Source organism: Zosterops lateralis, assembly GCF_965231275.1.
Source record: "Zosterops lateralis genome assembly, chromosome: 5".
Taxonomy (NCBI): Eukaryota; Metazoa; Chordata; class Aves; order Passeriformes; family Zosteropidae; genus Zosterops; species Zosterops lateralis.
The window spans coordinates 1,859,137-1,884,606 of record NC_139766.1 but is presented as its reverse complement, the minus strand read 5'-3'; the positions used below and the strand labels follow the sequence as shown (position 1 = coordinate 1,884,606).

Here is a 25,470-nt window from a genome sequence, read left to right as displayed (position 1 = left end):
TTTGGGAGCCGGTTCTGGATGTAGTTCAGAATTCTGGGAAGAGTCGGATCTGGAGGATCCATCCCTGAATTCCCAATCCTTGTGTCCCATTCCTGCAGATCCCTACGCCATCGTGTCCTTCCTGCACCAGAGCCAGAAGACGGTGGTGGAGAAGAACACCCTGAACCCCACCTGGGATCAGACCCTCATCTTCTACGAGATCGAGATTTTTGGGAATCCCCGGGACGTGGCCGAGTCGCCTCCCAACATCCTGGTGGAAATCTACGACCACGACACCTACGTGAGTGCGGGGCTTTCCCGGTGGGAATTCCCGGCCTCTGGAATCCGCCATCCCCGGGGCGGTTCAGGCCTTGAGGTGGATGTTCCAGAAGGGAAAATTTTCCAGGGAAAAATCCTTGGGCGTGGTGTCCTTGAGGTTCCATTCATTGAGCTTCCTCATTGGTATTTAAACTGAAGAAATTAACGGAGTTTCCTCATGGAAAAACCTTGGGATAAGGTTGGAAACAGTGGTGGAAGTGGGGAAATGCCCTCTGCTGTTTGCCGTGTCCAAAAGGCCTGGGAATGATGGAATTTTGGTGGCAGGAACTTGAGGTTTTTCCCAGAAAAAAACCCCAGGAAAACCAGAAAAAAACCCCAGATTTTTTCCTGGGAAAAACAAACAAACAAACAAAAAAAACCTTGGGAAAACCAAGTGCAGGAGGGAATTCTGTTGAAAAACACTTGGAATACACCTCAGGAATATGTCAGGAATCTTTTTTTTCCCTCTCTCCTGCTCCTTCCCAGCAGGAAAGATTCCAAATGTCCCAGCTTGGAGCAGAGGAATGGGATTTTTAGGAGCTGCTGAAGGCTCTGAATTCCTGCTTTGGAAAACCTGGAATAGGGAATTCCACCTCCTAAGCCAAAACTCCTAAAAAGAATGTTGGGAATTCCAGGGAGGAGTTGGAAAACCGGACATTCTGTGGGCACCAATCCATTAATTTTTCCTGCCCTGATCCCGTAATTCCCATCCCTCGCTCCCGATTTTTGGCTGAGATGGAGGAAGATGGATTTCTCTGGGAAAAGGGATGGGAAGGACAATCCCAATTCCCTGGAATTCCCTGGAATTCCCTTTTTCCAGGGCGCGGATGAATTCATGGGACGCTGCATCTGCCGGCCCAGCCTGGAGCGCTCTCCCCGCCTTTCCTGGTATCCCGTCCTCAAATCCGGCCGGAATGTCGGGGAGCTCCTGGCCGCCTTCGAGCTCATCCAGAGGGAAAAGGTGAGATCCATCCCTGAGCCTGGAATACTTCGGAATTCCGGTTCTTCCCCCCGTAATTCAGCTTTTTCCGGGTGTCGGGCGTAGTCCATCCATTGGTGCCTTTGGAAGAGCTGGAAGGGATTTGGGATTTGTCCCTTTTTTGAGGGGTGATTCCATAGGATGAGGTTTTTACAGGTGGGAAAAGAGGTGGGTTTAGGGTTGGGAAAAACTGCAGAATTCCAGGTGGGATGGGCTGGATGGATCCTTCTCTCCTCAGACAAGTCCTGGGGGATTCGGGGATGTCGAGGGAGCTGGGAATTGCCAAATCCCTAAGGAATTGGGGATTCTCTTTCCTTGGAATTATTGCTGGAGGAGGTTTAGGAGAGCTGAAGCCACTCCGGCTTTTCCAATGGATTTGCCTGGAAAAAGGGATGGATTGGGAAGCTCAATCCCTGAATCCCATTCTTCCTTCCCAGCCCCGAGGTTTATCTGGGAATGGGAATCCCACAATTCCCTCTTCCCTGGAAATTCCATCTCAAACATCAGGACAAGACCACGAATATCCACACGTGGTCTCTTCCTCCTCCTCATTCCCTCAGATCCGGGTGGGAAAAGCCTCGGAAAAGCCTTGGAATGGGATGTGCTCCTGTTTGATCCCAGTGGGAATTATCCGGGTGGATTTGGTGCTTCCTGGTGGGATGAGAGTCCAGGAGTTTTAGAGCTGGGAAGGGAAGGGGCTGAAGTTTCCTTGCTGGGAAAAGGAGGAATTAGCACCGGGAATGTTAATGGGAATTGTGTTTTCTCCCTGCAGCCGGCTGTTCATCACATCCCTGGATTTGAGGTAATTCCAGACTCCTCCTCCTCACAAATCTGGCACCATTCCCAGCTTTCCCAGGGATTTGGAGCCCGTTTACAGCCCTGCAGCAGTGCCTCAATCCTGTCCTGGGGAATTGTTGTGGGATGGAGGAATTCCCATGGAGGAATTCTGCTTTTCCTCAGCTGATAAGAAAAACTGGGAGTGGCGCAGCTCCTCCCTGACAGACCAAATTTATCCCACTCCAGGATCCAGAGGATCCCATGGAGATACTCCAAAGGCTCTGGAGCCAGGCTGGGAGAGCTGGGAATGTTCCCCTGGAGAAGGGAAAAGTGCAGGGAATGCTCCGAGTCCCTGAAGGGGAAAACTCCAGGAGAGCTGGAGAGGGACTGGGGCCAAGGGCTGCAGGGACAGGACACAGGGAATGGATCCCACTGGGAAAGGGGACATTGGGCTGGGATCTTGGGCAGGAATTGCTGGGAATGGAATTCCCACATTTGCTGGGGCTGCCCCTGGATCCCTGGGAATGTCCAAGGCCAGGTTGGATCCTCCTGGGGCAGGGGTGGGACTGGGATGGGATTTAAGGATTTTTTTGTACCAAAGCCATTCCATGATTCCCTTTGGTTGCCAGCTCCGGTTATAAACCTTGGGATGGGTTTAGGGATGAGAATTCCTCTAATTCCGTCCTCTCCTCCTCTTTCCCAGAGCGAGCTCTCCTCCGGCCTGGATGAGGTGAGTCTTTGGGAATTCCATGTTTTTCATCTTGGAATTGTTCAAATTTGCTTTCTTGGGAATTCTTCTTTTTCCCGGATGGGTCAAGCTGGGAGCATCGGGATTTTGTGAATATGAGTGACCCTCAGCTGGATGGGCTTTTCTCCATGGTGGGAATTTTGGGATCCATTCCTCTGGAATGAGGTGTCCAATCCTTTCAACCCAGGCATCCCAGAGCTCAAATTTCCTTGGGAAATCCCAATCCCAAACTTTCCATAGGGAATTTGCCGTGAATCGAGCATGTGCTGGATTTTTCCGAAGGAAATTTTCATCCCTCATCCCAGGAGAAATTCAGGGATAGATGTTGGATGGGGCTTGGAGCAACCTGGGATAGTGGAGGGTTCCCTGCCTATGGAATGGGATGAGTTTTCCCAACGGAAACTATTCCATGATTCCATCATTCCCATGATTCCATCATTCCCATGATTCCACACCCAAGATCCCAAGACTTTATCCATGTGCATCCCATGGAGCCGATCCCGGGCTGAGCCAAGAGGTGGAGTTGGGATCTTGGAAAACTCCAGGCAGGGAAAGGGAACAACCCTTGGAATGTTGTGGTGGCCCTCGGAGCCGTTAATCCCAAAATCCGGGAGTCGAGCTGGGAATGACCTGAGCCACATTCCCAGGAAAGGTCGGATCGGGTGGGATAAACACATTTTTCCAAGATTTTTTTTTGTTTTCCCACCCGAGCCGCCTTCCCTCGGGAATCTCATCCTGCTGTTCCGTGTGTCCGTAATCATCTCTCTCCTCTTTTTTCCTCCCTCCATTTCTCCCCACTGCCGGAATTCCGGGATGGGGAATTCCACAGCTCTGCATCCCCGCCATGTTCTCGGAGGGGCTCCTCCAATGGGTATCGCTCTCTTCCCTTCGCTTCCCCTTTTTTTTTCCCAGAATCCAAGAAAATCCTGGCAGAGCCTTTCAGGGAGAGCAGGATTGCAGGAACCCCATCCTGACAAAAATTCCCGAGGCTTTATCCCAAGGATTGGTGTCATCTGGAATCTCTGGTCCCTCATGGATGCTCCTGAAGGACCAGGCTGGCTCCATCCTTATCCATTGTTTTTCCTTGGGAATGGCCTTTTGGGGCCGAATTCCCGCCAAACTCTGGGATTTATCTTTGGATCCCATCCCAGCTTTCATAGAAACTGGGAATCTTTTCCAGCCTTTTTTTTTTTGGCCTCATCCATGTTGATTTCTGCTCCAAATCCGTGTTGGAATCCATGATCCCCAGAGCTCCCTTGCCACCCGGATTCCCTCAGATTTATCCTTGTTCAACCCATCCTGGCTCCCAGCAGGATTTTCATGGATTTTCCTCCCTCCGGCCGGCTTTGTCCGGGAATTGCTTTTTTCCCACTCCCGTCCTGATCCCTCCCTTCTCCCGCCTCATCCTCGGCATTCCCTGCCCATTCCCGCCCATCCAGTGGAACATTCATCTGGAATCCAGGAAAAAAAATCACTGGGAGAGCAGCAGGAAGGATTAAAAAAACCAAAACAAATCCTGGAATGATGCAGAGTTCAAAACCAACTGGATCCTGGAGAGGATGGATGGGGCAGGAGCTCTTCCCTCCCCAAGGATTTCCCGTTGGATTTGCCGAAGGATTGAACGCTAAAATCTCTCCCAACCCAAACCATTCCATGATTTTGGGCCTGAGCAGCCTGAAATGAGGGTTTTTTAATGGGAATTAGAGTTCCAGAGGTAATTCAATTCCCAGGGAATGTGGGAATTCTCTGCAGCTCTCCCTTCGCCTTCAGGTCATCCCAGATAAAATTCCCGATCCCTGCCAGCACTAACCAGCGCTGGGAGCACCTGGATCATGGGATGGAGGAGTGGCTGCTCCCTGTGGGAATCCCAGGCACCTTCTCCCACATGGAATTCCCAAAAACCTTCAATTAATGAGCAGCTGGACTCAGGAACCAGCGATTCCCAAAGAAAATTAAAGCTTGGGATTTTATGGGAAGGGGAGTTGGAATTGGATGATCCCTAAGGTCTTTTCAAACCCCAACATGATTCCATGTGGAAAATCCCTTTGGAAAGCCAATCCCTCACCCAATCCCGTCATTAAAACTCACCCATACGTCATTGAATCCCATAAAATTCCAGCTGGGAGAGAATTCCACACTCCTGGGATGGATTTCCAGAGATTTTTGCTTTCATTCCAGCCTTTCTGGGGGTTCTGGGAGATGCAGGAAAAGAAAAGGGGAGGAATTCCGGCTCCCACTTCCCTCCTCTGGGAAGGCAAATTAGGAATTCCTTGGGTGTCTCCCAGATTTGGGATGATCCCAAATGGAATTCCCAGATAGTTTCACCTGAGCCTTATCCCACGGATTCCTGGATTATCCATGAGGTGTGGGATGAACCACAGCCCCTTCCCGGATCCAGAGGCGATGCCAATCCCCCATCCCACGGTTGCTGCTCCCACTAAAATTTTTGGGGATTGCCCAACTACAAACCCGCCGCTGCTGCTGCTTCATCCCTTTCCTCATCCCGCCGTGATCCCAGGATGGGATAGAGGTGGTTCCATCCTGCCATTCCCTAAAAATGGGGATGGGCTAGACATGGTCCCATCCCGCCATTCCCTAAAAAAGGGGATGGGATAGAGGTGGTTCCATACTGCCATTCCCTAAAAATGGGGATGGGATAGACATGGTCCCATTCCGGCATTCCCTAAAAATGGGGATGGGATAGACATGGTCCCATCCCACCATTCCCTAAAAAAGGGGATGGGATAGAGGTGGTTCCATCCCGCCATTCCCTAAAAAACATTCACCCTCGAGGGCAAATCCTTTGCATTTCCCTGGGAAAACCTCGGGAATGTTGGATCTTCTCCAGAATGGATTAAAGAGATAAAACTGCTTTTCCATCCTGCCATTCCTCATCTCCCTCCTCCGGCTATCCCGGATTTCCCGGGAGAGATGAGTTTGGCAAAGATGGAGATTCCGGGTGGATCCGCCACAGAAAAGGGGTCAGATGTCCCATCCCGGGCACTTCCCAACATTTTCCTTTCCCGCAGTCCGAGGATTCCGACCTTCCCTACCCGCCGCCACAGCGGGAGCCCAACGTCTACATGGTCCCGCAGGGAATCAAACCCGTCCTGCAGCGCACGGCCATCGAGGTGAGCCCCACGGATTCCGGAATGGGATCCAGGATTCCTCCCGAAAGAAGGTGGAGATAAAGGGGATTGCTCCCGGATAACGAGGGATGGGATGGGGATGAAGTTCAGGGAATGAGGGATGGGATAAGGAGGAAGTTCAGGGAAGAAGGGAAGGGATAAGGAGGAAGTTCAGGGAATGAGGGATCAAACCCGTCCTGCAGCACACGGCCATCGAGGTGAGCCCCACGGATTCCGGAATGGGATCCAGGATTCCTCCCGAGGGAAGGTGGAGATAAAGGGGATTGCTCCCGGGGAACGAGGGATGGGATAGGGATGAAGTTTGGGAACAAGGGATGGGATAAAGAAGAAGTTCAGGGAACAAGGAATGGGATAAGGATGAAGTTCAGGGAAGAAGGGATGGGATACGGATGAAGTTCTGGGAACAAGGGATAGGATAAGGAGGAAGTTCAGGTTGGACATCAGGAGGAATTTCCTCATGGAAAAGGTGCTCAGGCATTGGAAGCACCCAGAGATGTTTGGAATGCCCATCCCTGGAGGTGTCCAAGGAATTCCTGGTGCCAAGGCTGAGATTGGTCACAGGTTGAACTCGATGACCTCGGAGGTCTTTTCCAACCTCAGTAATTCCATAATTCCCACCACTTCTTGTCCTACACGGTTCAACCTCCGGGTTCTCCTCCACTGCCGAGGAGCTCCATGGAAACCTGGAAGCAGAGTTTTGGGTCAGGATTTGGTGTCCCTGCTCATCCGGCAGATCTGGGGCCGGGGGATGAGGAACCTCCAGGATCTGGCTCAGGATTTGTGTCCCCTCATCCCACAGAACTTGGAACTGGAAGATGAGGAATCTCAAGGATTTGGTGTCCCCTCATCCCTCAGATCCAGGCCTGAGGAATGAGGAACCTCAATGATTTGGCTCAGGATTTGGTGTCCCCTCATCCCATAGATCCAGTGCTGTGGGATGAGGAACCTCAAGGATTTGGTGTCCTGTCATCCCGCAGATCTGGGATTTGGTTTAGGATTTGGTGTCACCTCATCCCAGAGCTCTGGGGCTGGGTAATGAAGAACCTCAAGGATTTGATGTCCCCTGATCCCACAGATCTGGGGCTGGGATTTGGCTCAGGATTTGGTGTCTCCTCATCTCACAGATCTGGGGCTGGGGGCTGAAGAATCTCCAGAATTTGGCTCAGGATTTGGTGTCCCCTGATCCCACAAATCTGGGGCTGGGATTTGGCTCAAGATTTGGTGTCCCTTGATCCCGCAGATCTGGGGCTGGGATTTGGCTCAGGATTTGGTGTCCCCTGATCCCACAAATCTGGGGCTGGGATTTGGCTCAAGATTTGGTGTCCCTTGATCCCGCAGATCTGGGGCTGGGATTTGGCTCAGGATTTGGTGTCTCCTCATCCCACACATCCAGGCCTGAGGGATGAGAAACCTCAAGGATCTGGCTGAAGATCTGATGTCCCCTCATCCCACAGATCTGGGGCTGGGATTTGGCTTAGGATTTGGTGTCCCCTGATCCCACAAATCTGGGGCTGGGATTTGGCTCAGGATTTGGTGTCCCCTCATCCCGCAGATCTGGAGCTGGGATTTGGCTCAGGATTTGGTGTCTCCTCATCCCACAGATCTGGGGCTGGGATTTGGCTCAGGATTTGGTGTCCCCTGATCCCGCAGATCTGGGACTGGGATTTGGTTTAGGATTTGGTGTCCCCTCATCCCACAGATCCTGGCCTGGGGCCTGAGGAACCTCAAGAGTTTCCAGCTGGCCAGCGTGACCTCGCCCAGCCTGCTGGTGGAGTGCGGGGGGCAGCGCGTCCAGTCCGGTGTCATCAAGAACGTCAAGAAGAACCCGAATTTCGATGTCTGCGTGCTCTTCATGGAAGTGGTGAGGTCCCAACGGGAGTGGGGCCGTGCAGGGTCCTCAAAAATGGGGTGAGGTGCCTTAAAATGCCTTAAAAATGGATCTGGTGAAGGAGCTCAAAGTCCTGTAAAAATAGATCTTATTAAGGGTCTGGAGGTCCCATAAAAATGGATCTTTTTAAGGGTCTGGAGGTCCCATGAAACTGGATGTTGTGGTGAAGGACCTCAGAATCCCATAAAAGTGAATCTTTCACAGTCCCATAAAAATGGATCTGGTGAAGGACTTTAAAACAAACCCCATAAAAATGGATTTTATGGTGAAGGACCTCCAAATCCCATGAAAATGGATCTGGTGAAGGACCTTAAACCCCCATAAAAATGGATTTTATGGTGAAGGACCTGGAGGTGTCATAAAATCGGTTCTGTTGAAAATTCCATAAAAATGGTTCCTTCTGCCCTTTCTGGTTTTTTTTGGGGATGGTGCCGGATGTCTTCCCTCCCTTTCCAGCCTCATTCCATCCTCCCTCTTCCCGCAGCGTCTTCCCAGGGAGAGCCTCTACAGCCCCCCCATCATCCTGAAGATCATCGACAACCGTCCCTTCGGCCGGAGGCCCGTGGTGGGACAGTGCACCGTCCGTTCCCTCCAGGAATTCTACTGGGATCCCTCCCAGCAGGACACGGGGGCGCCTCAGGAGCAGCCGGGTAGGCGGGAATGTCGGGATTTGTGTTCTCGGTGGGAGGGAACTTGAAGGTGATCCCGTTCCACCCCATCCATGGGTAGGGACACATCTTGCTATCCCAGGTGGATCCAGCCTGGCCTTGGGCATTCCCAGGGATCCAGGGGCAGCCCCAGCAAATGTGGGAATTCCATTCCCAGCAATTCCTGCCCAAGATCCCAGCCCAATGTCCCCTTTCCCAGTGGGATCCATTCCCTGTGTCCTGTCCCTGCAGCCCTTGGCCCCAGTCCCTCTCCAGCTCTCCTGGAGTTTTCCCCTTCAGGGACTCTGAGCGTTCCCTGCACTTTTCCCTTCTCCAGGGGAACATTCCCAGCTCTCCCAGCCTGGCTCCAGAGCAGAGGGGCTCCAGAATCCTGGAATGGTTTGGGTTGGAAAAGACCTTAAATCCCATCCCATTCCCACCCATTCCATGGTAGGGTCACCTCCCACTATCCCAGGCTGCTCCAAGCCCCAATGTCCAGCCTGGCCTTGGACATTCCCAGGGATCCAGGGGCAGCCCTAGTACATCTGGGAATTCTATCCCAGCCCCTCCCTGCCCTCCAAGCCAGCAATTTCCATCCAAGATCCCAGCCCAATCTCCCCTTTCCTTCAGTCCAGTCCATTCCTTGTCCTGCCCCTCCAGCCCATGTCCCCAGTCCCTCTCCTCATTCCTTGTACCCCTGGATGGGATTGGGATCACAGGATTGGGATCTTGGCGATGAGCTTTGAGTGCTGTGAAAAGTCTGGATGAGGTTGGGATCATGGAGATGAACTTTGTGTGGTGGGAAGTGTCTGGGATGAGTTTGGGATCATGGATACCATTTTTGGATGGTGGGAAGCGCCTGGGATGAGTTTGGGATCATGGAAATGAACTTTGGATAATGGGAAGTGTCTGGGATGAGTTTGGGATCATGGATATCAACTTTGGATAGTGAGAAGTGCTTGGATGGGATTTAGATCATGGATAACAACTTTGGATAATGGAAAGGGTCTGGGAGATGTTGGGATCATGGATATCAACTTTTGATAATGGGAAATGTCTGGGATGAGTTTAGGATCATGGAGATGAACTTTGGATGGTGGGAAGGGTTTGGATGGGATTGGGGTGCTGGAGATGGGGTCTGGGAGAAACCGGAATCACTCCTGGAGGTCGATCCCAATGTTTCTGGGATTTCTCCGGGAATTCCCGTATCCCGGCATGACGGTGCCGCCCCGCTCCGGTTGCAGATGACGTCAGCCTCACGCCCAGGGACGACGTCCTCATCGACATCGACGACAAAGAGCCCCTGATCCCCATCCAGGTACGGAAAACGCGGGAAGATCCCGAAGATCTTCCCAGATCCCGGATTCTTTCCGTGCTCTGGTGGGTCTGCTGAGGGTGGATCCGAGGCCGGATCTAGTTGGATCCATCCTTTTCCAACTTCCATGTGTTTTCCCTCACTCTCCTCACCTGCACAACCCCAAACAGCTCCCCATTCCCAATGCTGGGAATGACAGGCTGGATTTGCTTTCCCAATGGAGAGAAATCCATGCTGGGCTCTTCCCAAGGAAAGCAAAAATTCCTTCAGGCTCCATGGCCAGGTCTCCTTTTCCCAATTTGGCTCCTGGTTTGCAGGAATTTTACCGGACTGGGATTGCGGAATCCCGAATCCCAAATCCGTGGTGGTGGGAGCGTGGAAGGAGGGATGGAATTGGTGCATTTCCAATGAATTTGAGGAATCTCAGCATTCCCTTGGGAATGGATCAGGATGGACACAGCCCTGGAGATTCCATTCTTCCAGAAACTTCCTGTATCCATCAGATTCTAGAAGGAATCTTTGGGATAGACCAGTGCCAAGCTGTGTGTGGGATACACGGATCCAGAGACGATCCTGGTGACTCTGGAATATCTGGGAATGGTGTTGGGAATGTTTGGTGGAGCTTTTCCTGTTCTCCCATCCCTCGGTGGGATATCAAGGGCTGGAATTTCCCCCTCCCCCCTATTCCTGGATGCCGCAGGGCAGGAAAAGCCGGGAGTTCCTGGAAGGAATGTGCCTTCCAAGTGTTTCCTGCCTCAGTTTCCCCTGCCCTTGAGCGATTCCAGGGATGGAGGAGCTGCTAAATCCAAGATGTTTCCAACCTGGGCATGGATCCTGCTCTTTATCCATATCCATGATGGCTCCAGGGGTTTTCTATTCCCAAGGATTTTCTGGCGCTGTGGGATATTTGTGGTGTATCCCAAGGGAGGCTCGGGCTGGTCCCACATCAAGGTGGGAATCGGGAATTCAGCTAATTCCCAAAAAAAACCTCTCTGTGGATGTGGCCCTGCTCATTCCAAATCCTCATCCCTGGAAGTGTCCAGGGCCAGGTTGGAAGAGGAGAAACCTGGGATAATGGGAGGTGTCCCTGCCCATGGAAAAGCTGGAATGGGATGGGAATTAATATCCTTCCCACCCAAACCTTTCCATGATTCCATGATCCTGTTCACGGCTCCATTGGGATCTCATCCCAAAATTCTTCAGCCTCCATTAGGAGCCGGTCAGGGAAATTGGGAAAAGTTGGTTCCGGTGGAAAATGCGGAAAGGGAAAAGCAGCTCCTGAAAATGCTCCTGATTGGAGCATTGGGAAATTGGGAAAGTGGCCTCATTCCCTCCTTTTCCCTTCCTATTTAAGGATTTATCCTTAAAATTTGTAACTGAGCTTCGTCTTTTATCAGGGAAGTAACTGGAGCGTGTCCATGGAAAAGATGGAATTGGGGAACAGGAATTTTTTGTATCAAAATCCCCCTTTTTTTTAAGTCCAGGATGGAGAAACTTGGGAGAAAACGTTGGGAATAATGTGGGAATCTCCTGGGGGCTGAACCCACTGCGGGATCCCAGCTTGGGATGCGGAGCTTGATCCCGATTGTCCGTGATCCCGATCCGGGGTTTCCCGTTATCCTGGAATCAGGATTTCCCAGGATCCAGCGCTGGGAGTGCTTGGACAATGTGGTGCTGGCCATTCCCACTGCTGGAATTCCCAGTTTGTCCCATTTTTCCAATTGGTCAGGATGGGAGGAACACCCTGGAATGCCCAGAGTGGGATCAGCCATGCCCACAATTCCCTGGAATTCTCTGCTCAGATTTCCATGATTTATTCACGGAAAACCACGTTGGTGGCAAAGCTGCTCCCATTTTTATTTTTTTTCCCTTTGGGAATAAAACCTCTGGATAGGGACACACCTCCCTTTATACCCCTGGAGCTCTGGGAGCTGCTCCCGGGAATTTGGGATCTCATCCTGAAGATTCCAGAGGAAGGAACGAGACGGAGCTTTGGAATCCCAGAGCTTTGTTCCCTGGGATAATTTTGTTGGAAATAATTTTATTGGAAATCCAAGCTCAGATCAAATTTTTAGGGAAGAGTTTAAACAGCAGGAAAAGTGGGGAGAGGAGTGCGACAAAACTGTTCCAAAGCGGAAAATTCCAGCTTTTTTTTCCCTGGAAAAAAACACTTCCCAAACAATCCCCCCTGCCACCAACGGAGCTTTTCAGTTTGATCCCAAATTTGTCCTTCTCCTATTGTTCCTTTCCTTGTTTTTCCCATTACTTTGCGAAAGGAGGGAGCTTCTTCCTGAAAAAGCCAACCCAAAAATTCCCACCTCGGGATTTCAGCCCTGGAAGCCGCTCCTCTCCTGGAGCTGGACACGGATCGAGGCGCGGACGGAGCGTTGGGATCATTCCGCTCATCCAGGGCCAAATTTGGGAGGTCGAGGAGCAATCCCATCCCACAGGGACCATCCCGCTCCGCTTTCCCGGGAAAAGGGACGGATCCCAAGCCAACAGCTCATGCTTGGGGCTCTTTGGAAAGGCGGGAGCCAGGATTTTTCATGGATATGTTTCCTTGTGGTTTTTTTTTTTTTTTGTTTTTTTTTTTTTTTTTTTTTTTTTCTTCCTCCTTGCCAAGCCTGGCTTTGGTCCCTGCTCCGAAGGATGGTTGGAACAAAGGATCCCTTTGTTGCTTTCCCTGGAAAATCGGGGGAAAAAACAACCAGAGGTGAAATCCCTCTGCTCCCAGGTTTTTGGGAGCGTGTTATCCATTTCATCCGAGCGGGATCAAGAGTTCAGCCGGAGTTTAAAACCAGTTTTTAATTCCCGGTCACCCAAAGTGAGGAAAATCCTCCTGAAAAATTGTGGAAAAGTGATTTTTTCCCCCCCGGCTGATCCCGTCTAGTTTGGTTCTTTGGGAGAAGGGCATGGAATGGGGTTTTGGAAATGTGGGAATTTGTGGATCAGGCCTTGTCCTGCCTGCTCTGCTCCCGGTGTTTTCCGAGGGTTCGTTCCCATGGGAAGAGGCTTGGGAAGGACTTCCACAGCTCCATGGGATGAGCAGGGATTTGTTCTGTCCACTCGTGGATAAATCTGCTGGAAAAGGAGCCGCTCCCAGCAGTCTCTGGGAGCCCCCAGGGAATCCTGGTGGAAAACAATCCTTGGGGAATTTTTTTCCCGATGGAACAGCTGGAAATTGTGGAGTTTGGCCCAAAGATCCAAGTCTGGATCCGGTGGGATCAGAGCAGGGTTTTTGGGAATGCTGTTGGGATTGGGCTGATCCTCAAACCTGGCTGTTTTCTGGGAAGAACCTCTCGTTCCTCATTCCCTTATCCACCTCCAAGGGATCCTTGGAATTCTGGAGCATCACTGCTGCCTCCTGCCCATGGGAGTGATCCCAGGTTTTGGTTTGCCCAGGATGAGCTGATCCTGAGCATTCCCAATCCCATTCCCAATCCCATTCCCAATTTCATTCCCAATCCCTCTGGCTCAGATCCTTCCCAGGATTCCGGGATAACTCCCTGAGTTTGCAGCCCTCGGTATCCAGGGAAAAGCCTCTCCTCCACTGGAATTACTAATGGCTTTTCCACATTTTCCCCCTTTAATTATCGCATTTTTCCCCTTTAACATCCCATTTTTCCTCTGCTTCATCCCAGCTGTTTGCTGAACATCCCTAAAAACAAACCCTGCGCTCATCCCAAATTTCCCTCATCCCGGGAAATGCCAGGGTCGGATTAGTTTGGATTAATTACTTTGGATTAATCCCTTTAATTGTTGCTTTCGCTGCCGCGCGTTCGTCGCCGTTCCCGGAATTCCTTGGATAACGGATCGTTTTAATTAATTTGTAGCTTTCCGAGGGCTTGACGAGCTCAGCACTAATTAACATCCCGGATTCCCGGGCCCCGCCTCATGTAGGTATCGCTTCCTTTCTAATTGCTAATTAATTAATCGCTTAATTAATTGATCGCTTAATTAATGGCCGGAATCCACGGGGGATAAAGGTGGAAGGAGGCGTTTTCCTTCCGGGAATGATCCCACTTGGTGTTTGGAAAGTGGCAATTCCAGCATGTCCTTGGGTTTTTTCCATTCATTCCAAAGGGAATGAGGGCGGTTTTGAAGGAATTCTGTCCCCAGCTCAGGGATCCCAGCACAGGAAGGACATGGGAATGTGGGAGAGATCCAGAGGTGGGACCAGGATGATCAGAGGGATGGAGGAAAAGCTGGGAGAGCTGGGAATGTTCCCCTGGAGAAGGGAAAAGTGCAGGGAATGCTCCGAGTCCCTGAAGGGGAAAACTCCAGGAGAGCTGGAGAGGGACTGGGGCCAAGGGCTGCAGGGACAGGACACAGGGAATGGATCCCACTGGGAAAGGGGACATTGGGCTGGGATCTTGGGCAGGAATTGCTGGGAATGGAATTCCCACATTTGCTGGGGCTGCCCCTGGATCCCTGGGAATGTCCAAAGCCAGGTTGGATGGACTTGGATCCACCTGGGACAGTGGGAGGTGTCCCTGCCCATGGATAGGATGGGAATGGGATGGGATTTAAGGATCCCTTCCCTTTTCCTCCTCACTTTGTTTCTTTTCCATGAGAAAAGCAGATGTTGGGATTTTCCTGGGTTTTTATAGGGAAGGCAGAGGAGCTGCTTTGCCTCCAGAGGAGCAATTCCCTTCATCCCAAATTCATCCCGATCAGATTCCTGACGGAATCATGGAATGGTTTGGGTTGGAAGGATCTTAAATCCTGTCCCATTCCACAATTTCCGTGGGCAGGGACACCTCCCACTATCCCAGGTGGCTCCAAGCCCATTCCAACCTGGGCTTGGACACTTCCAGGGTTCCAAATATTGTCCAGTGGATGGATTTCTCCATCCCAGAGAGGTGGCAGTGCTGAGATCCTGACTGTGGAAGCAAAAATTCCTGAAATTCCCCTCCCATCCCTCTGTCCATCCACATTTTTAATTTCCATGGATATGTTTTTGGTTTAGGATGAACAAAATTCAGGGAAAAAGAAAAAAAAGAGAGAAGCTGTGAGGCATTAATTTAAAATCAAACTAAGGGAATATTGAGTAGGATTAAACCATTCCGTTGTCCTGATTTTTCCAGGATCTTCCAGGAATGGGAGTCAATGTGATAAATCTGAGTTTGCAGAAAGTTGGGAATGTTTCCTTGGGAAAACCTTTTGTCCTGGTTTGGAAAACTGAGTTTCCATCTTCCTTCCCTGCTCTTTCTCCTTTATGGCTTGGGAGCTTTGCAGAAAAGCAGGAGCTGGGAATGAGGCCCAGGGGCTGCAGCTGGGGAAAAAATCTTGGAAAAAAGCTTTTCCAGCCAAAAAAATCCAGCTCAGAGCGGAGCGTGTGAGGAGAGTCCTGGATTTCACCGGGATCTGCCTCCGGCTGGGGCGTTAATGATGAGAGGGGAGAGTTTAAATTGCCAGAGGGCAGGGATGGGTGGGATATCGGGGCGGAATTCTGCCCTGGGAGGGTGGGGAGGGGCTGGGCTGGAATTCCCACATTTGCTGGGGCTGCCCCTGGATCCCTGGGAATGTCCAAGGCCAGGTTGGATCCACCTGGGACAGTGGGAGGTGTCCGAGAACATGGAAAGGGTGGGAATGGGATGGGATTTAGGGTCGCTTCTAAACCAGCCCATTCCAGGATTTTGCTCTGGAGCCAGGCTGGGAGAGCTGGGAATGTTCCCCTGGAGAAGGGAAAAGTGCAGGGAATGCTCCGAGTCCCTGAAGGGGAAAACTCCAGGAGAGCTGGAGAGGGACTGGGGCCAAGGGCTGCAGGGACAGGACACAGGGAATGGATCCCACTGGGAAAGGGGACATTGGGCTGGGATCTTGGGCAGGAATTGCTGGGAATGGAATTCCCACATTTGCTGGGGCTGCCCCTGGATCTCTGGGAATGTCCAAGGCCAGGTTGGATCCACCTGGGATGGTGGGAACTGTCCATGCTCATGGCAGTGGGATGAGCTTTCAGGTCCCTTCCCATTCCCCAAATCCATAATTCCATGATTCCTGGGCAGCTCCCAGAGGGGAGGAGCTCAGGAGGGACTCTCAGACCCCTCTGCTCCTCCATTCCCTGCTGAGGAGCCCTCCAAGGCCGTTACTCCTCTGTTACTCCTCGGTTACTCCAGCTCTTGCTGTTTTCCAAATCCCCCATCCCAGGCCACGTTCACGGAGCCGAGCGGAGCCAATTCCAGCCTGTCCATGTCTGTGAACTATTTGGGATAATTAGTTGTTTGCTGTGTCTGCTCCTTCCAAATCCGAGCCCCCATTTCACGGCTTCTCCGGTTACTGTTCCTTGGAAGAGCTCTGGGGGTTGGATGGCTCCTCCTGGGAATGGTTCCCGTACCAGAGCTCCCCTCCCTGGAATGTTCCTGATGGCTCTGATATTCCCAGTTGGGAGCCAGCCCACGGCACTGCCACCGGGGAGGGGGAAAAGTGTTCCCAGGGAAAACTCCAGGATTTCCACAGCCGGGGTTTGTAGGATCGTGGAGTGGTTTGGGTGGGGAGGGAACTGAAAGCTCATCTCAGTGCCGTGAGTCGGGAGATATTCCCTGATCCCAAGTGGATCCAAGTCCATCCAACCTGGCCTTGGACATTCCCAGGGATCCAGGGGCAGCCCCAGCAAATGTGGGAATTCCATTCCCAGCAATTCCTGCCCAAGATCCCAGCCCAATGTCCCCTTTCCCAGTGGGATCCATTCCCTGTGTCCTGTCCCTGCAGCCCTTGGCCCCAGTCCCTCTCCAGCTCTCCTGGAGTTTTCCCCTTCAGGGACTCGGAGCATTCCCTGCACTTTTCCCTTCTCCAGGGGAACATTCCCAGCTCTCCCAGCCTGGCTCCAGAGCAGAATCCTGGAATGGGTTGGTTTAGAAGTGACCTTAAATCCCATTCCCACCCCATCCACGGGCAGAGATAATTCCCATATCCCAGGTGGATCCAGCCTGGCCTTGGACATTCCCAGGGATCCAGGGGCAGCCCCAGCAAATGTGGGAATTCCAGCCCAGCCCCTCCCCACCCTCCCAGCCAGGATTTTTTTTCCATGAAGGAGAAATTCTCCTTCCTCCAGCCGTGCTTTGTTCCCAGAGCTGCTGCTGTTCCTGGGGTGACAGGATTGGGTGAAATGACCCCGTTATTCCCAGGACAACCAAATGATTGGGATCTCTTGGGAAAAAGGTTGGAGTTCCAAGATGATGAGAGGAAAGAGGGACAGGACAGGGATAGGGAGACCAGAAACCTGTGGATAATCCTGGAGCAGCTTTCCAGGTCGGAATAAGCTCCTTTTCCAGGAAAATTTCAGGATTTGGTCACTTGGGGTTAAATTTATCCACAAGGGATTCTACCCCGGGGGTTGTGCCCAGTGGGATCCATGAAAAAATTGGAAAAGGAGCAGAGATCCCAATCCCAGAGATTGTCAGTGCCAGGGATAAACCCCTGGAGGTGGTTTGGGATACCTGGAGGGAATTTTATCCATCCTCTGGATAAACGGAATTCCTCAACCCATCCTTTGCCCATCCATTGCTTTCCCATTCCCAAATGGAATCATATCCATCACCATTAACATTCCAACCGCTCCCCTTCCCTCCTTCTTACATTTTCCCTGTTTTTCGTTGGAATAACCGTCAATGTCCACCAAAATCTCTAATCCAAGTCTTTCCCTTTTGGGCTGCGGAAGATTCCGTGGGTAAGTCCCGGGATGAATCCAAAGGTTTTCCTTGAATCCCAATACCTGTGGAATGTCACAGTGACCGAATGGAGCCCTTGGAACAAATAAAATGGGAAGTGACAAAAGGAAAATTGGGATTTTCCAAAAAAAAAAAAAAAAAAAAAAAAAAAAAAAAAAAAAAAAAAAAAGGAGGTGGCAGAAGCCTCAGTGAATTTCTGAAATATTCCAATTAAATCCAATGCTTATCCATAAAATCCCGTGCCGTTGGCTTCAAATGTAAATCCAATAAATCTCCATTTGGAATCCTCCAGGAGGTCACTGAGCTGGAATCCTGCGGCCTCCTAAAAGGAGACACCAGGATTTTCCAGGGATTTTTTTCCATGGATTGCTGGCAAAAAACACAGGATTCCTATAAAATCCATAGAATATTGAGCTGGCGTGGCCATTTTTCCTCTTGGAACGGCATCCTTGGAGTGGGAAGGGTTTGCACTGGGAATGAGGCAATGGGAGATGGTGACGGCTGAGGTTTTTGTGGGATTTTCCCAGGTTTTTTTCATCCTAAGGTTGTATCTTTCCGGAGACCTGAGCCCCGTTGAGTTTTAATGGAAAGTTGGGAATTTTATGGATTTATTGATTTATCTGCAACTTTTCTTGGGATGGGGAGGTTGGGTGGTGCAGGAAGTCAATCCGTGTCTCCCAAATCCCAAAATTTTCCAGGGAAAGCCGAAAATTGGGGTGTTTCAAGCTGTGAACACCGGAGTTAAATTGGTTTATTCCCTGCATGGAAATCCCAGGAAAATCACCCTCCGAGCAGCCAAAAATTCCCTAAAAAATGCTCCAAATTCTTGGAGCTCTACCTCATCTTCCCATGAGGAATAATCCTCTTGGGAATCTCCACAGTGGCTGTAACGCCCCCGGATTTGGGCTGGGAGCATCCCAAAAATTCTGGAAATCAGGGATGGGATTGATGCAGGATTCACTTCCCAAATTTGGGAGCTGCTGATGCTGTTTTCCCGGGATTTTATTTTTTTTGTGTGGAAAATGAGTGACTTTGGGATCTCTGGCTGCAGGAGGAAGAATTCATCGACTGGTGGAGCAAATTTTACGCTTCCACGGGAGAGAGGGAGAAATGTGGATATTACCTGGAAAAGGGATTTGACACCTTGAAGGTGAGTGGCTTCCGTCAGGTGTGGATCCTTGGAATTCCTCTCCACGATTTCCTTGGGATTTTGGGTTTTTTTTCCATCCAGATTCAAAACAAAAAACCCCGAAACATTTTCCCCAGGTGTAGAAAATTCTATTTCCTGAGGAAAATCCTTCTGTAAAATTTCTTGAAATTTTCCCTTGGGAAGTGGCGAAGGAGGTTGGGAACTACTGCCCTGGGAGGAGTTTGGGAATGAGGAAAATCAGGAATTTCTCAAGGAAGAGGGAGATTAAGGCACAAGAAATGCTAAATTTAACCCAAACTCCCAAATAGGGAAGATTTTCCTTGGTTTTAAAGGAAAATATTCCCAGCTGGAAGATCTCTATCCATGAAAAACCCACCAGGAGACCTTGGCTTTGTCTGGGTTGTTGGGATGAGCTGGAATTTATTGTGGGATTCCCAAATTCTCCTCACCTCACTGCCCCAGGGGGAAAATTCCCAGAAATTCCTCCCTATGGGATGAATTTTCCCAGGATTGATGAATTTGGTTGGGATTTTCTTCCCTGTTCCACCTTTTCCTCTTCAGGTCTACGAGACGGAGCTGGAAAACGTCGAGGAATTCGAGCACCTCTCCGACTTCTGCCACACCTTCAAACTGTTCCGGGGCAGATCCCAGGATTCTAGCGACGACCCCTCGGTGGTGGGGGAATTCAAGGTGGGATGGGCCCTCTCTCCATGGATTGTATCCGTAGGGGTGGGAATTGGGGCATCTTCAGAGCCCTTTTCAATCCCGAATCGTTCCGCGAGCTCAGGAATTGTGGGAGTTGTGGAATCTCCATCCATGGAAGTGTCCAAGGATGCTGGAAAGGGGATTGGATCGACCTGGGATGGTGGGAGATGTCCCTGCCTATCAAAAGGGTGGGAATGGGATGGGATTTAAGGTTCTGTCAAACCCAAACCATTCCAGGATTCTGGAGCCCCTCTGCTCTGGGAGAGCTGGGAATGTTCCCCTGGAGAAGGGAAAAGTGCAGGGAATGCTCAGAGTCCCTGAAGGGGAAAACTCCAGGAGAGCTGGAGAGGGACTGGGGCCAAGGGCTGCAGGGACAGGACACAGGGAATGGATCCCACTGGGAAAGGGGACATTGGGCTGGGATCTTGGGCAGGAATTCCTGCTGGGAATGGAATTCCCACATTTGCTGGGGCTGCCCCTGGATCCCTGGGAATGCCCAAGGCCAGGTTGGATCCACCTGGGATAGCGGGAATATTTCCCTGCCCATGACACTGGGATGGGTTTTCACCTCCCTTCCCACCCAACCCATTCCATAATTCCACGATTCATTCCCATCATTCCAAGCTTGCTCCCACAGGACCCATCCCCCTGAATTCCCATGTCCTTCCCAGGGTTCCTTCAGGATTTACCCTCTTCCCGACGATCCGCGTGTCCCGGCGCCTCCCCGGCAATTCCAGCAGCTCCCGGCCCGGGGACTCCAGGAATGCCTGGTCCGGGTTTACGTCATCCGCGCCTTCGGCCTCCAGCCCAAGGATTCCAACGGGAAGGTATCCCAGTGGGAAAGCCCAGGGTCGGCTCCTGCAGTGGATTCTTGGAAGAGCTCAGCCTTTATTGGTCAAAATTTGGTCAAAATTGGGCCAAAATTGGGTCAAAATTGGTTCAAATTTCGGTCAAAATTCGGCAAAAATAAGGTTAAAATTAGGTCAAAATTGGGTCAATATTGAGTCAAAATTGGGAAAATATTGGGTCAATATTTGGTCAATATTGGGCCAAAATTGGGTCAAATTTTGGTCAATATTTGGTCAAAATTGGGCCAAAATTGGACCAAATTGGTTCAAATTTAGGTCAAAATTGGGTGAAAATTGGGTTAAAATTAGGTAAAAATTGGGTCAGTATTGGGTCAAAATTCAGCAAAAATCGGGTCAAAATTGGGTCAAAATTTGGTCACTGTCAGGTCAAAAATGGGTCAAATTTTGGTCAATATTGGTCAAAATTGGGTCAAAATGGATTCAAATTTTGGTCAAAATTGGGGCAAAATTTGGTCAATATTGGGTCAAAATTGGGCCAAAATTGGTTCAAATTTCAGTCAGTATTGGTCAAACCAGGGTTGAAATGGGTTCAAATTTAGGTCAAAATTTAGGTCAAAATTGGGCCAAAATTTGGTCAATATTGGGTCAAAATTGGGCCAAAATTGGGTCAAATTTTGGTCAAGATATGGTCAAAATTCGGTCAAAATTTACAATATTTTCACCCTAAAATTTAAGATTTTTTTTCTGTTTTTTGTCTCCCTTGGAATATCTGGGAATTCCAGGAGCCAAGTCTTCTTTTGTCTGCTGGGGTTTTTCAGGATTAGTTCCATCAGTTTTGGGTTTTGTTTTATTTTAGGCTTTTTTAATTGGTGTTTTGGTGCTGAAGGAAATAAAATCCCGTTTTTTCCCAAAATTCCTTCTTGCAAAGTTTCGCTGGTCAGGAAGGAAAATTCTGGGAAAATGGGAATAATTGTGTAGGTCCAAAACTACCCAAAACTCAGGGAAGGGAAAAATCCTTTTTATGACTCTTTGTTCCACTGGAAAAGAGGAGAAAATTTAAGGAATACTGTGGGAAATATATGGGGAAATATAAAGGAAAGACAGATGGGAAAATAATAAATACACATAGAAAATTTATGGAAAAATAATGAACAGATATGAAAATATATGGGGAAAAAAAAAAGTGGAATATGGGAAATATGTATGGAATATATGGAAAAATAGATGAAGAAATTCCAACCACTTCTGAATTTTCCCCATTTTTTTGAATGGATTTGGAATGGGAGTGTTTAATTCCTTAGAAATCTTCCATGAGTAATTCCCGAGGATTAAAAAGAAGGGGGAAAAAATGGGAGTTTTTCCATTTAAAGCCCCAAACCAACCCAAATTTGATCCTGAATTTCCCCTGGGATTGGAATTTTCCAGAGGCTCATCCCAACCCAAGGAATACTTGGGTGCTCGTTCCATTCCCTGAGTGATGTTTCCCATCCATTCCTTAAGAAACAACTCAGCAGGAAAAGGAAAATCATGATGAGAAAACTTGACCTGGGTGTTTTTTCCAAGGAATTTTTGGATATGACAGGGATGGTGGATCCCTGTAGATCCAGGTAAAATCTTTTTAGGCAGAATTGGATTTTTTTCCTTGAATTTTTTCCTTCTCCCGACAAAAAAATCCAACTTGAATTAAATTCCCCATTTTCAAAATCGTTGGTGAATTCCCAGAATATTTTTTTTTTTGGGAGAGGGATGGGAATTGGGAAAAAAACTATGAAAAAGAGTTGGGCTGGGTGAGCTTTAAGGTCGCTCCCAATCCAACAATCCCATGGGAATTTTGTTTTTATTTCCGTGCCCGCCTCCAGTGTGATCCCTACGTGAAGATTTCCGTGGGAAAGAAATCCATAAACGACCAGGAAAATTACCTCCCCTGCACTCTGGAGCCCGTCTTTGGGAAGTAAGTGTGGATTCCGTGTTCGGGATCCGCGGAATTTTCTGGGTGTCCTGTTGAGGGAATTGTGCTGGGCCAACGGGAGCGTCCCATTCCAACACCCGATTCCATGTTGGGGTGGGAATGGAATCCACGGCAGGGATCGGGAATGGGATGGATTTTAAGGTTTCTCCCATCTCGAACTGTTCCGTGATTCCCTTGGCTCTTGTTCATCAATCCCTGGGATTTTGGATACGGAATTCCGCAGTGGAGGAATATGGATTCATCCCATTGATGGGAAAGAGTTTGGTGAACTTTTTGTCATCCAGGAATTTTGATCTGATGCCTGAAGGGAAAGCCTGAGGAATGGAGAGGGATGGGACACCTCCCAATGTTCTAGAAAAGGATTATCCATGGATAATTGAGTTGTTTCCCTCAGAAATGGGATAAAATTCCAAGGATAATGGTTTATTCTGGGAAAAGATGTTCGGCAAGGCTGGAAAAGGAGCGGGGAAACTGAGGGAAGCTCAACTCCACGGGGTGTTGCTCTCCCAGAAAATCAGAGAATCATGGAATTGGGTTGGACACGACCCATAAGGATCATGGATCTGACTCCTTCCCAGGACAATCCCAACAATCCCTCCCTGCCCCTGGGAATGTTGTCCAAGTGCTCCTGGAACTCTGGAAGCTTTGGGAATGTGCCCATTCCGTGGGGAGCTGTTCCAGTGCCCCAACACCCTCTGGATGAGGAATCTTTTCCCAATATCCAACCTAAACCTCCCCTGGCACAGCTCCAGCCATTCCTTGGATCCCAGAGATCAGAGCTGTCCCTTGGGATAAGCTCCAGGCTGCCAAAATCCGGGACTGGGGACACAAACAGGGATCAAATCTTGTTTCCCATAAAATCCATCTGATTTTCCAAGGCTGCTCCCACCAGTCCAGACCGCCAGTGCTGGGACACCTTCCCAACAGAGCAAGATGGAGAGGGAGATGAGTTTAAATGGAATTTGGGGAAGGAATTCATGGCTGGGAGGGTGGGGAGGGGCTGGGCTGGAATTCCCACATTTGCTGGGGCTGCCCCTGGATCCCTGGGAATGTCCAAGGCTGGGTTGGACGTCAGGGCTTGGATCCACCTGGGATAGCAGGAGGTGTCCCTAAACATGGAAAGGGTGGGAACGAGATGGGATTTAAGGTCTTTTCCAACCCAAACCATTCCAGGATTCTGGAGCCCCTCTGCTCTGGGAGAGCTGGGAATGTTCCCCTGGAGAAGGGAAAAGTGCAGGGAATGCTCCGAGTCCCTGAAGGGGAAAACTCCAGGAGAGCTGGAGAGGGACTGGGGCCAAGGGCTGCAGGGACAGGACACAGGGAATGGATCCCACTGGGAAAGGGGACATTGGGCTGGGATCTTGGGCAGGAATTGCTGGGAATGGAATTCCCACATTTGCTGGGGCTGCCCCTGGATCCCTGGGAATGTCCAAGGCCAGGTTGGACATTGGGGTTTAGATCCACCTGGGATCATGGAAAGTGTGGAATGAGAAGGTCGTTGAGGTGTCTCCCAACCCAAACCATTCCATGATCCCACAATTCCTTGATAAACGAAACCAGCACAACACAGCCCTGGCCCTGCTGGCTCAAGGTGACACGGAAGGTGACACGAAAGGTGACACAGATCAGGGACTCTGACCCATCCCATCCCCAGTGGGGTCAGGACAGGGTGTGGATCCACCCCCACAGAATTCCATCAGCACCATCCTCTTTTCCCAATCCTTTCCCTTTTCCCCCGTTCCCCAGGATGTTCGAGCTGAGCTGCACCCTGCCCTTGGAGAAGGACCTCAAGGTCACCCTCTACGACTACGACCTGCTGTCCAAGGATGAGAAGATCGGCGAGACCGTCATCGACCTGGAGAACCGCTTCCTGTCCAAATACGGCGCCCGCTGCGGCCTCCCCCAGACCTACTGCGTGTGGGTTCCTCCCCGGGGCTTGGAACACCCGGGAATCCTTCGATTTGGGGGGCTGGGGTGGCCGCACGATCACAGCAGGGTTGTCCCAGGGAACCCCCACACTTCCCAGAGTTCTGGTTCTCCTCCAGGGAGGTTCTTTTCCATCCCTGGTGGCATCATGCTGGGGAGGCCCCTGGAGAAGCTGTGGGTGCCATATCCTGGGAAAAGAGGATGTTGGGGTGGGATATTGGGCAGGAATTCCTGGCTGGGAGGGGCTGGGCTGGAATTCCCAGATTTGCTGGGGCTGCCCCTGGATCCCTGGCAGTGCCCAAGGCCAAGTGGGACATTGGGACTTGGATCCATCTGGGATAGTTGAGGTGTCCCTTCCATGGATGGGGTGGGAATGGGATGGGATTTAAGGTCACTTCTAAACCAACCCATTCCAGGATTCTGGAGCCCCTCTGCTCTGCAGCCAGGCTGGGAGAGCTGGGAATGTTCCCCTGGAGAAGGGAAAAGTGCAGGGAATGCTCCGAGTCCCTGAAGGGGAAAACTCCAGGAGAGCTGGAGAGGGACTGGGGCCAAGGGCTGCAGGGACAGGACACAGGGAATGGATCCCACTGGGAAAGGGGACATTGGGCTGGGATCTTGGGCAGGAATTGCTGGGAATGGAATTCCCACATTTGCTGGGGCTGCCCCTGGATCCCTGGGAATGTCCACGGCCAGGTTGGACACTGTGACTTAGCAGCCTTGGACAGTGGGAGGTGTCCCTGCCCATGGAATGGGATGAACTTTACCCTTTCTCCATCCCACCCCATTCCCTGACTCTGTGATTCTGATTGGTTTCAGCTCCGGCCCCAACCAGTGGCGAGACCAACTCCGCCCTTCCCAGCTGCTCCACATGTTCTCCCTGCAGCACAACTACAAACCTCCCACCTACAAATCCGACCGGATCATCTTCCGGGACCAGGAGTACGTCCTCTCCGAGCTGGGTAAGGGGTCAGGGATGCTTTGGGATAGAGGAATTTCCTTCCTCGAGAATAAGGGATAAAGCTGGATGTCATGGAGACGTCACCAGGACTGAGTGATGGCATTGTCCCCATCCTCCTCCTCCTCTCCATCCCCATTGGCTCTGAACTGTTCCCAATCTTGGCCATGCCCCAAATCCTGGGATTGAATCCAGACCTTCAATCCCAGGAATCCCAACATTCCTTCAAGGAAAGTTGACCTTGAGTTGCACCAAACCCAACACCCCTGCATTGGGAGTGAGAAGCTCCACTTGATGTTCCAGGTGCTGCCAGAGCCAGGATCTCATTCCAATGATTGGAATCTCATTTTGGGAATGGTCACTAGAGGGAGACAACGTCCCACACACAGACCCGAGAATTCTTTTGAGATTTGAGGGAATCGGAGGACAAAACCAACTTCTAAAAACAGGAGAAAAGTTCTGGGCTTTTTGGGGAGGAGTTTTGTG

The 25,470-nt window shown here is 50.5% G+C and overlaps 1 protein-coding gene across 5 annotated transcripts in view; it reads left to right on the top strand.

The window, feature by feature from the left end:
* Window positions 1-25,470, top strand: part of DYSF (dysferlin) — a 90,494-nt gene that overhangs the window by 45,095 nt on the left and 19,929 nt on the right. For 3 of the 5 annotated variants that reach the window (XM_083861458.1, XM_083861457.1, XM_083861459.1), the window contains 15 exons: window positions 99-280; window positions 1,118-1,258; window positions 2,049-2,078; window positions 2,757-2,783; window positions 5,831-5,932; window positions 7,650-7,811; window positions 8,323-8,488; window positions 9,730-9,803; window positions 13,634-13,696; window positions 18,522-18,620; window positions 19,182-19,310; window positions 19,997-20,152; window positions 21,994-22,085; window positions 23,850-24,020; window positions 24,846-24,988. In XM_083861458.1, coding sequence (XP_083717584.1) covers window positions 99-280; window positions 1,118-1,258; window positions 2,049-2,078; window positions 2,757-2,783; window positions 5,831-5,932; window positions 7,650-7,811; window positions 8,323-8,488; window positions 9,730-9,803; window positions 13,634-13,696; window positions 18,522-18,620; window positions 19,182-19,310; window positions 19,997-20,152; window positions 21,994-22,085; window positions 23,850-24,020; window positions 24,846-24,988 — 1,737 coding nt within the window. The remainder of the gene's footprint in view (window positions 1-98; window positions 281-1,117; window positions 1,259-2,048; window positions 2,079-2,756; window positions 2,784-5,830; window positions 5,933-7,649; window positions 7,812-8,322; window positions 8,489-9,729; window positions 9,804-13,633; window positions 13,697-18,521; window positions 18,621-19,181; window positions 19,311-19,996; window positions 20,153-21,993; window positions 22,086-23,849; window positions 24,021-24,845; window positions 24,989-25,470) is intronic. The other 2 variants (XM_083861461.1, XM_083861460.1) reach the window with 2 other exon arrangements.